This window comes from Setaria italica, chromosome II (genome assembly GCF_000263155.2).
Source record: "Setaria italica strain Yugu1 chromosome II, Setaria_italica_v2.0, whole genome shotgun sequence".
Taxonomy (NCBI): Eukaryota; Viridiplantae; Streptophyta; class Magnoliopsida; order Poales; family Poaceae; genus Setaria; species Setaria italica.
The window spans coordinates 24181292-24192760 of NC_028451.1; the positions used below are offsets into that span (position 1 = coordinate 24181292).

Genomic DNA, 11469 nt, shown 5'->3' on the forward strand with positions numbered 1-11469 from the left:
CGGATAGTAATATCCTATGTCCTGTGTTTTGGTGGGTTGTATTGCTTTTGCGCTGTGCGAATAGATTCGCTTAGATTGGATTGGTTGCCATTGGGAGGCACCCCTAGCCGCCTTATATAAGCTGACGATCTAGGGTTACAAGTCGGTTTGGATCTAAACCTAGTCGGTTGTTACATAGAAAGCAATCTGAGTCGGACTACAGCTTGTATCTTGTGATATTCGGGCAGAATCAGTTCGCCTAGCCTTATGGCTTGTGCTCCAAGTAATCTTCATGTCTTGGCCCGCACGGTACAGTCGGGTGGGCCCACCTGGCAGGGCCGACCAGTATCCTGGTCGGTGGGGACTCGTGGGTACCCTTATCCCTCAGATGGGCACTTGCTTACCTATTTCTCATATGGGCACTTGCTTACCACTAGTTGAAAGAAGAGCATCATTAATTCTTGTAATAAACCTAAGAAAATACAAGTACAAGTTCTCAGGCCCTGTTTGGATACAAACTCCTAAAGTTTAGTAGTGTCCTAAAGTTTAGGACCCTCAAATTGCTAGTCCTAAAGTTTAGTGCAGGGCTGTTTGGATGGACTACTAATATTTAGGACCTTAGGGGGAAAATATCATTTTTACCCCCCATCGGTACCGTCACTAGTCGGCTTCGCTCCCCCTCGGCCACCTCCTCTCGCGCCGGCCGTTCCAGCAGCAGGACGGGGCGGGCAGCAGCGAGCCCCTTGCGGCGGCAGCGACCGCCACGTTCCTGCGCGCGGCGCACTTGGGATTGGCGCTGGCGCCCTTGGTCGCAACCGCACGCCATCGCCGGGGTCGCCAAGCCCACCCCGCCGCCGGCGTCCGCGCATGCACTGGACGTGGAGCCGACCATCGTCGTCGCCGCCCGTCCGCATCCGCAGGCGAGGGCGGCCCTCGCGGTCCGTCATCCGATGGAGGAGGCATGGTCGGGCGGACAGGGCTTGGCGGAGGAGAATGACTGCAGGGCCGGGCGGACGGGGCCTGGCGGAGGAGGACGGCGGTGGAGGGAGGAGATGGCGGCGGCGGGAGGAGATTGGGACGACGGGAGGAGATGGTGGCGGCGGGAGGAGACTTGCGGGAGAGAGAGCTTTGCGGGTGGAAAGAGAGAGAAGGAGGGTGGGGCAGGAGGAGAGAGAGCGAGGGCAACAGGGTAAAGGGGGATTTTGGGACCACTTTTAGGAGAAATAGGATCCATTAGTACCCCTTGGCCCTCCTAATGAAAATAGCCCTCCTAAAGTTTTTGAGTGCACTTTTAGAACTCATGTTTGGATGCACAACTCCTAAAAGTGTCCTAAAAGTGGACTCCTAATCTTTAATCTTTAGGAGGGTGTATCCAAACAGGACCTCAGCCTAGTCGGAACGATTCAAACCCATGCAAATATGTTCTACCATAAGAAACATAGTAAACTTAACTACATTTAATTGCTTTTAATGTTAGTTTCTTGATTTGAGTTAGAAATTTGGTTTAGCACCATGGACACATTTATCTATACTAAATAAGATAGAAGGACACATTGGACACTTGATATTTTATCCATCCATGAAAAATATAAAAATTCATTCTACCAAATGTTTTTCGAAATACATGCAGAGTGGAACAAGTGAGGGTAAGGAAAACTGGAAAGGATAAGGCACGCACCAACGTGAGAGATTGCGCATAAACAGATTATTTTAGCGCAAAGCTGAAGTTATTAATTAACATGTACATCTTTTAATAATAGAAAAATACATATGATGTCTAAAGTTTTCACCGTACCAATGCATGGACAAATTTGTTAGTGAGACCATAAATGTGCATTTTAAGAATTATGGACTTACTTGTTCTTGGAGGTCTTAGACATAACAATGATGATACAAAATATATATGGTGTGACTTCGTCAATTTGAAGATCAGTCTGCTCTGTCTTTCAAAATGTACTCATAGCATACATGTATTCATAGGGGTAAATATGGATACGTGTTTGCGCGCGTCTTACATTGAAAAAATATGTGTAATGCAAAATACTGTTCTACTTAGGCAGTCCCAACCCTCAAACTAGGACGGTTTCTATAGCATTAATTGTATTGCCACGGATAACTTTTAGCTTACGTGGCACTATATTAAATGAGAGAGAAGGGAAGAGTAGAAACTGGATCTCATGCAAGATCCACTGTCAACACGAGAATCTATGCGTAAGATATTGCTAAATTTTGCATTGGGAGAAAATGGTGTCTTCGTAATTGACGAGGAACAAATATGATTGGTTGAGAGGAAGGACGATGAATTTATTAATGACCCCGTATTAAGAAATCATGTGTTGTCAAGTGTAATGTCTAAAATGATATCTTGCTTATGTGGAGATGTGGAGATATAGATACTATCTATCGTGGTTTGGGATCGGAACTGCCTAAGGAAAAATGTTTCCACGCTTACCCGAGTTTTGACCAATCTAAGCTCAAAGTCTGACCTACCTCATCCAACACTCAGCAGCCTATCCAGGACCTTATCCTTTCTTTCACGACAAAAGGACTTCTTTGATCATCTCCGAGGACCCCCTTCTGCAATATCGGGGGGTTGTACAGAAACTTCTTTAGACTAGATGATGATTAGTCCAGGTCAGTAATCCAGAGCAGTTTGTTTCAACGAGAAACCAGTATTCTGCCGTGCCGCCGTGGATCTAGAGGTGGATGGAAACCAGAAAGCAACAAAATTGACCGCCGCACCAAGAACCCAGAGGAAGGGTTCCCTTCCCTGTTTCCTCTCCGCCACCGCCGCCGCCGCCGCCCGCTCCGCATCGTCGTCGCCGGCGAGGGACGCGGCAACCAGGCCTAGTTGTCTTCCTCCTTTCCTTTTCTTGGCCGGGGTGTCGGTGCCGCCTTCTGCTGCTACCTTGTGTCTGGCGTGGAGCGCAGATCCACCCGGCCGCACCTGGATCGATCTCCTCGTTTGTTGGTGAGCAACCACTTGTTCTGACGAACTGCTTTCTTGGGGGATCTTTCCTTTTTTTTACTGTGACGGCAAGCAATCAATTCCACATCGATCAAATCTGATTCGTTCATCCATGATTCGATTAGGTCCTTATCATCGCACAAGATCAACCTTCCCGTGGTGCGGTTGCACTTTCTTTCTCAAGAATTTGAAGGGTTCAGCTAAACCCCCAATCCATGCCCAGCGGTCACTCTGTCCCTGCAAGGTTTCTCTAGGATTTTGCATATACAAGCCATGTGGAGACTCAAGCAGTTCATCCCCAAGGAGCAGCCCGGCGGGCTTGAGGGCCGCACCGTCGATGTCGGCAATGTCAAGGTGCATGTCCGGGAGGCCATTGCCGAGGGCGGGTTCTCGTGCGTCTATGCCGCCCGGGACATGGTCAACCCAGCGAGGCAGTATGCGCTCAAGCATGTGATTATACAGGATGAGGAGTCGTTGGAGCTTGTCCGGAAGGAGATCACAGTCATGAGGTCGCTCAAGGGTCACCCCAATGTGGTCACGCTGATTGCACACACAATACTTGACATGGGTAGGACGAGGGAGGCGTTGCTGGTCATGGAGTTCTGTGAGAAGTCGCTGGTTTCTGTGTTAGAGGGCAGAGGGGCGGGCTACTTTGATGAGGAGAATGTGGCACTGATCTTCCGGGATGTTTGCAATGCCGTCTTTGCGATGCACTGCCAGACACCGCCTCTTGCTCACAGGTGAGTAAGCTGCTTTCCAGCCTCTGGATTGGATTGGAGCCCCTCTACTCAATATTTCAGCAAGCAGTAGTCAGTTTTGCATATTGGAGTCCCTCTACTCAATATTCCAGCAAGCACTAGTTAGTTTTGCATACATGGCTTATTCTTTTGTTTGTGGTTGTCTTTCCATGAACTTATGCTTGTTGAACAGCATTGGTGTAACTATCAGACAAGTGAAAATTAGCATAAAAGTCATATGGCAGTTGGCCTACTGTATCTTGAACATAAAACGACATCTGTGTTCCAATGTTATTCGACTGTATCAAGTAGAACACGGTGCTGAGCTGCAGTTCGATCAACTTATTTTGTTGTATAACTGGCTTGCACACTAGACAGTGATACAAGTATTTTGCTGTGCCAGGGGTGTGATGTCTTATTTTACATTTTTTTGGTGCTGTCTGTTTTTTGGTCGCCTGCCGTCTATGTCATTCAGGACTATAGTTAGTTTACCCATATGAAACTTCTAGATGTCTTTTATTTCAGATCTGTTACATTAAACGTAATTTATTTGCAGGGATCTAAAGGCTGAAAATGTTCTTCTTGATCCTGATGGGGCTTGGAAACTATGTGATTTTGGTAGTGTGTCCACAAATCATAAACGCTTCGACAAACCTGAGGAGATGGGCATTGAAGAGGATAACATAAGGAAGCACACCACTCCTGCATATAGAGCTCCTGAGGTTTATATTGAAAATTCCAATTTTGAACCCTTTATCTGCATGTTCCACATACATACCTACTGTATGCTTGTTTACTGAGTGCAGATGTGGGACTTGTACAGGAGGGAGGTTATCAGTGAAAAAGTAGATATATGGGTAAACCATCTACAGCTATTTTATTACATTCTAGTTTTGTGCAAACGTGTCCAATGCTACCAAATTTTAGCACCCAATATTATCTATCATATTATTGAATTGCCATTATTTTATTTTATCTGATTAATTATTAATAGTGTGATTGTTTAAAACAGTGGTATTCGTGGTGTTTTACAGGCTCTTGGATGCCTCTTGTATAGAATATGCTACTTCAAATCAGCATTTGATGGAGAATCAAAGCTTCAGATACTTAATGGGAATTATCGTATCCCAGAATTGCCAAAGTACAGTTCTTCCATTACAACTCTGATCAAAGACATGCTTAATTCTTCTCCAGATGCCAGACCGGACATTACACAGGCAAGGTCTTTGCTTGATTGGCCATTCACTTCACTTCCATGAATTAGGTTAGTCTTAATTAGTGCGTATGGCATGAAACTGAAACATAGGAGATCTTCTGTTTCTCTGTTATTGATTAATGTTCTGTTATAGGTATGGTTCCGTGTTAATGAGTTACTTCCATTGGAGCTGCAAAAGGATTTACCTGATGGATCCCCATCTGGATCAGCATTTGAATCTCATCCTTCCATTGATGAAGGTTTGATTACTAGCATCTTGTCCTTTTGGAGAAATTAATCCACTGTGGTCTGCTTGATTGCCGTTATCTTTTAAATAGATTTGTCTCCATAAAGATCAGGAAGCATAAGAAGTGCTGTAGCATGAAATCTCATATATATTTTAATGTGAACAAAAAACCATCTGATTTGTTAATTGCTCAACTTTGTTTTTTTCTGAGTCTCAACTTTTCCTTTTCCTAAATCTTAAATTATTTGTTGCAGCAACAAGGAGATCACCTGAAAGGAGTGCTGCTTTATCATCAAGAGAAGACATAAAGAGTACCTCTCCTAATGATTTTTCCAACCTGGTGCCACAAGGTCCTCCAAAAGCTATGGAGAACAGGGGTCCTATGGGTGCATTTTGGTCAACTCAACATGCTCAAGAGCTCGCTTTTGCTGATGAGAAGGGACCAGCTTTTGATCAAGAGCCCATTAGCCAAGTCACCTCAAAGCAATCACAGGCTAAGAACCAGAACACACCAGTTCATAATTCCTCTCGGAAGTCTCTGTCTGCATCAGTTGATAGTTCTCCTGGGGATTTTGAAATTAGGTTTTCTGCAAATGGCTCAGAGTCTGGGCTAGAGAAAACCAAAGCAGGAAAAACAGAAAATAAAGGCAGCATACAAGCTACCGCCTTCAACTCCTTTGTGGCAGACTTTGATAACATCAAAATGAACTCACAAAACAATGCTGGCAATGTAAACATTCTTAGCAAGCTGAAAGAATGTCAATTGGAAGCCGAGGTTACTTTACTGAAGGAACAATTAAAGATAGCAAACCTGGAGAAGGAAGAAATTTCATTGAAGTTTGATAAGTTGTCTGCTATTTGTTCCTCGCAGAGGCGAGAGATACAAGAGCTTAAGCAAGCCCTAGCTACCGCTTCTGTTACTCCACCAGCTAAGCAGTTCAGAGAAAATTCGAAGGTTGAACTCTCCCCACCCAGCACAAGCCTTGATACTCCGGTATGACTACTGCTATGTGTCCGATTTCCCCTCTTGTTAATTGTATCCAGGTTCAAATTTCTTGTTCTTGGTCTGGCTAACTAGAGAAAACATGAAATCTTGAGGATATAATTCAAACTGGCTGGCTCGGTCATATCTCCAAAATATTTGGATTTAATGATAAAGGGTATGCGCTAGTTGGTGGGCTAATCCTGACCCACCATTCCTTCCTATCAATGGTTAGGATTAGCCCATCCATACCCTAATAGTCATCCTAACACCCCTATCCCTAAATCTAAAGTGATAGAGTTGGTGTGCTAGTTGGCGGGCTAATACTGACCCTCCATTCTTTTCCGATCAGTGGTTAGGATTAGCCCATGCATACCGTAATATTCATCCAACCTCCCCTTTCCCTATAATTCTAAATCCTCTATATGGTTTAGGTTTAACTTACCATAGTCTAGCCAGTTTTCCTATTTGACATTTTTTAAACTGATTCATTGCTGTGGCCTAGATCCTGAATATCATTTTTTATTTGACATGTATCAGAATGCTGATATATTATTATTATTATTATTATTATTATTATTATTATTTGGTTTTTACAGCCGAGGGAGAAGATTGAAGGAACTCCTCCAGAGCTTCGGCAAGGCCTATTTACTTCAAGGCCAGGGACACCGAGCCCTGACCCAAAACCATGGTCCGCATTTCCTGATGATCCAAAACCTCAAGCAGCTGTGAAAAGTGCCCACCCCAGGTCAGTCCGAACTCTACGGGCATCAAACAGCAACAAAGCCAGCTCACTTGGACAGCCGAATGCGAGTTCTAGCGCCGATCCATTTGCCTTTGGTCAAGATAGCTTTAAGGCCGCTCCTTCTGGAACTGTACCTCCCAAGTTATCAAACATGGGGAATACTACTCAGCTCCTCAATAATCAGAATGCTGAAGAAAAGAAAGATGGATCGTACCAACCAGCTGGATGGACCGGGTTTTGATTGTGCTATGCCAATTTACAGTGATACTATATGCCAAAAAAGTCAATCGTACATATGGTCTTGGTGGTGTGGCAGACTGAAGAGCCACCGAGGAATGCCTTAACTTATGTAGGTACGTGTGGCAATGCTTTTGGACAATTGTTCTGATGCTGATCTTGCATCATGATGCATCCAGTTGTAACTTTAGCGCAAATGTAAGTTGTAACTTGCAAATAATTGCTAGATGTTAGAAATAGGAAGATGTTTTTTTTTTGTTCTGTAGAAGAGCCTGTGATGTTTTTTGCAAATAATGTGGGAATACTACAATGAATTTTGAACACATGCTATATAGATATAGCTATCTGTTACCATGTCAAAAAATAAAAGGTTACTATTTAGTGGTAAATAAATAGCTACAATGTATTCACTTTCTTTGATCCTGGGTGTTTTTCGTGTTGAGTCACACAAGCAATAATCTTTTTAAATTCATTGTGGTGCATTTAGATTTTTTGAATTGATTTGTTCTATGATATAACATGTGGTGATGATCCATTCTATTTTGGTGTCACAACATACATCTTGCAAACTTGAGAATCCACTGTCTCTCCTTGCACTGATGATATAACCTCATCATGCAAAAAATATATAACACAGAAGTTTAAGAACAGCTGCAATATGAAATTCAGAGAAAATGTACTCCCTTTGTTTATTTTTATAGGGGTGTAGTTTGACTGCAGAAAATTGTTTTTTAAGTGCAAAATCAATTGATTTTTTACTGTAAGTTTCTCCTATAATATTTCATTAATAGTTACAAAGTCATAATCACTGGCAAGTGCATTGAAATGCGAATCCCATGGTATCAATTATAGCACATAACTCGCATATTATTGATTAGTTGTTAGTTGAAGCATGAATTTGCATAGTCAAACTGTGCCTCATAAAAATGAACGGAAGGAGTGTTATGGTAGGATTTGTCTATGATAGAGAAAATGCATTCTTACTGTCCACAGATCATGAGCATCAGTGACAGTTGATGCATTAAGACCAATGCTGCTCCAGCTGGCAGTAATGGAAATCATGCTATTTGCTGGAAGAAATCATGCTGTTTGCTGGAAGCGTTTACAGGCCTGAAGGACCTATCATTCCATCCACCATATGATGCCTGCTTGTCATTTTTGTCGGCAATAGCTGTCATACTGAAATTTTCTCATTGATAAGACAATGAGGACTAATCATGTCAAATTCCATATAAAGTTATAAACTGTGCCCAATATCAGGGCTGTTGAAGCCTGTCAGGATGTGAAACTTCACCTTGCCCAAGTGTCCTTGATGTCACCTGTAGTTCTCTAACTGTTTCCTACACCAGCTGCCCATGTTGCTGGTTCATCCACTCCCCTACCCAATAATGTCATTTTTAAAACAGAATGATTGAATCCAAATCATATTTGAGTCATTCTAAAGATGTAACGGTTACCATTCACAGAGGGAGAAGAAAATATTCCTCCCAGAATTCAAAAGTGTTTTGCTCATATATCTACATTTTATCATGAGAAAATTTCAGTCTCTCAAGAACCAAGATCCTGGTTGTTGCAGTTGTTGTATTTTAAGTAGTCGAGTCCCTTTGAATCATCAAATGGTCAAAATCATAATTCAGTTTGGAAGCAGGAAAGAAAGTGGCTTGATGTGTTTGAAGTTTTGTTCTGAGACTACAGGTACCCAGGATGCGAAGTTTTTTGTGTCTTGATCTTCATACCCAAGCGAACCAGACATCAATTTGCTGCAAGTTTGCGACCTGGAAGGAGAAAGGTTGGTGAGATTTGAGAAAGAAAACAATAATTTAAAGCATGGCATCCATTTAACTGTGTTTTTTGTTGTGTTAAGAATGAATACCCTTCATCACCATAGATCCCTAGCTTGAGGTTCCATGCACAGAGTCTGCCAAGGCTGGTACTCCTGATAGGTTGTTGAAGAATTGCAGCTAGATTGCCCTGTGAAAATACAGAAAGCTAGATTACCCCCTCTAGAATGTTAGTTCATCTTTAACTTGTCGCCAAAACTTAAAACAGTTTGACTTAAAACAAATCTAAAGGGACACTCTTTGCGGGATGGAGGACCGTAACTGATTTTGAGGCAGCAGCGTAGGTGTAGTAGTCTTACCTATTTGTCGAATTATCTCCGTTTATTTTGCAGTGGAAGTGGTTCCAACTATTCCACCTGAATTTTGTTAAAAGTAATCAATGGAAATAGGATGAAGTCATGAAAACGGAAAATTGTCAGAAAACTAGGCCACCGAGATGAAAACCAAAATCTCATTACCAAGGACCAAAGGCTGAGAACTGAAAACTAACACCTTACAAGTTACAACAAACTGTAAGACCAGCAGTTACCCCATCTGGGGAGTCCGGCCAAGGCCATTCTCAGCGCCGCTCTCCTAGCCACCGCTGCCACTGCCTCGCTGGCCTGATCACGGCCGCCGCCATAGACAACAAGAGGAGGAAGAAAACACACAAGTGTGCCTTCCCCGCCATGGCAAGAGAAAAATATGTTCAGTGCTGCAAGTGCTGTGGTCTTTAACAGGTGAGCCTGCTATATTTAGGAATTTACACCAGTATTAAGACAAGATACTGTTCACAGGTTTGGGATTCCACGGAGCCGGACACCATGGCCGGCAGAGGTCAATATACTTTGGGTACTCCATACGCTGATGCAAGCTCTATCATCACAATTGATAGGTGCTTACAGCTCTTATTATTAAAAGCTTTGTGTATCTGAAAGGGTTGATGAGTTCATAGGGCTGTTGATGGCTTATTTGCAAGACTTGTTTTTCAAAACGGAAAACGTGGGATTGAGATTCCCTTGGACCTGGAATCAGACAGAAGTTTAAATGAAGGATTTCAATTAATGTAATATTGAAAAAAATCAGGAAATCTTGTGTTAGGTTCCCTATAAAATTCCTATGAATTCAAGCACTGCACAGAAATTTCTCTCTAATTTGGTCTCACTTTTCTTTGTTCCAATTGGGCCATAGTGTTATAGACATTTTTTTTTGCGACCACATAGTGTTATAAACATAGGCACATTGACTACAACTGTTCCATACTCTGGGAACATATTGACAGTGAACAACTTCAGCATATTTTCAGACGAGCTTTATTTTATTTTTTGCATGGAAACTTTATTTCATTTGTCACAAATCCACGTCAATATGCTACCTTAAACAACGAAGGCCAACAATTATAATTAGGCCACACATCTGAGTGACTCTTTAATATTCATATATCCGGACTTCTGTCTGCATACATAGACGTTGAAGCTGGGATATGAATTTATTCCATTGCATGGAAAATATATTTGGACTTTACAAACTATTTCTGAAAGGTATTTGAGTATATTTAGCAATTGTATTCAAGGAATATATATGAGAAATGCATTGATCAAACCTTGTATAAGAAATGCATTGATCAAATCTTCGTCAGAACAATCTTTCTTATAGTATCTTCAAGAATGTGTTTGGATAATTTTTATAGTTTTTTACATGTAGCAACATTCCAAGGGAACCTTTGCACTGGCCACACTGAGGCAAGCATGGTTATCCTCCGCACCAATATTTTCCCTTTAACACGCCGTACCATTTTGTTTAGACTCAATAGCATTCAAAGGTATCATGTCTTAGCCTAAGAATCATATGCAAAACAGAGGCAAGCTTCTTGTTAGCCTCAACAGCTTTCTAAGGCAAAACGTGCTCCGCCCTAAATCGTATAAACTTCCAAATAATTGCGTATTGCATTTTACAGTTACTCGGATGTAAAATAATTTGCCACAATGTGCTCACTTTGTTTGATCCTAGTTCACATGGAGCCATACAAGTAACGGTCTTTTATCAATTCTTTGGTACTTTTGAATCTGTTGATTTTGATCGGTACATTGAGAGTTGAGACTCCGATCTAGCTACTTTGGTGTCAACACATACATCTTGCAAGCATGTGTATCCACTGTCTCCTCCAGTTCCCCTTGCACGGATGATGTTACCTCATCCTGCAACCAAACAAAATCACACACACACAAGACAGGCTTGAGAACAACTGCAAGAAAAATAATATAATGACTTGTCTGTGATCAGAGAAAATGCATGCTTACTGTCCACAGATTATGAGCATCGACGACGGTAGATGCATTGAGACCAATGCTGCTCCAGCTGGCAGTGATGGATGCTTCATCAGACCCTCTGTTCCATAGAACAACTGCAACCCTCCCTCCACTCAATGGCCCAGCCCAGACCTGATCACAAGATCATGGATTATAAACTAGTTTGCTACTCATGATACCGAGCTTCATTGATTCGTGAGCAGATGAGCTTTGGGATCCAGAACCCCAAGTGCAACGAGCATCCAAAGGC

General features: G+C 42.4%; 2 protein-coding genes across 2 annotated transcripts in view; one reads left to right on the forward strand and one right to left on the reverse strand.

Annotated features, from left to right (window-relative positions):
* Positions 1 to 2505: 2505 nt before the first annotated feature.
* Positions 2506 to 7446, forward strand: LOC101777638 (AP2-associated protein kinase 1). The gene is made up of 8 exons (XM_004956419.3): positions 2506 to 2950; positions 3073 to 3687; positions 4241 to 4406; positions 4491 to 4541; positions 4719 to 4901; positions 5034 to 5139; positions 5381 to 6120; positions 6708 to 7446. The coding sequence occupies exons 2-8, from the start codon at positions 3221 to 3223 to the stop codon at positions 7092 to 7094; spliced, it is 2100 nt and encodes a 699-aa protein (XP_004956476.1). The 5' UTR covers positions 2506 to 2950; positions 3073 to 3220; the 3' UTR covers positions 7095 to 7446.
* A 3361-nt stretch (positions 7447 to 10807) lies between these two features.
* Positions 10808 to 11469, reverse strand: part of LOC101778063 (alpha-galactosidase) — a 3919-nt gene continuing 3257 nt past the window's right edge. The window contains exons 13-14 of the mRNA XM_014804735.2: positions 11211 to 11351; positions 10808 to 11108 (exon numbers count right to left, since the gene is read on the reverse strand). Coding sequence (XP_014660221.2) covers positions 11290 to 11351 — 62 coding nt within the window. The 3' untranslated portion in view covers positions 10808 to 11108; positions 11211 to 11289. The remainder of the gene's footprint in view (positions 11109 to 11210; positions 11352 to 11469) is intronic.

Excerpts from the sequence above, each read along its gene's own strand:
- LOC101777638 (XM_004956419.3), top strand. The coding sequence starts at position 3,221 with ATGTGGAGACTCAAGCAGTTCATCCCCAAGGAGCAGCCCGGCGGGCTT. Across the intron at positions 3,688-4,240 it reads ACACCGCCTCTTGCTCACAG|GGATCTAAAGGCTGAAAATG; the intron begins GTGAGTAAGCTG and ends ATTTATTTGCAG. Across the intron at positions 4,902-5,033 it reads CCAGACCGGACATTACACAG|GTATGGTTCCGTGTTAATGA; the intron begins GCAAGGTCTTTG and ends GTTCTGTTATAG.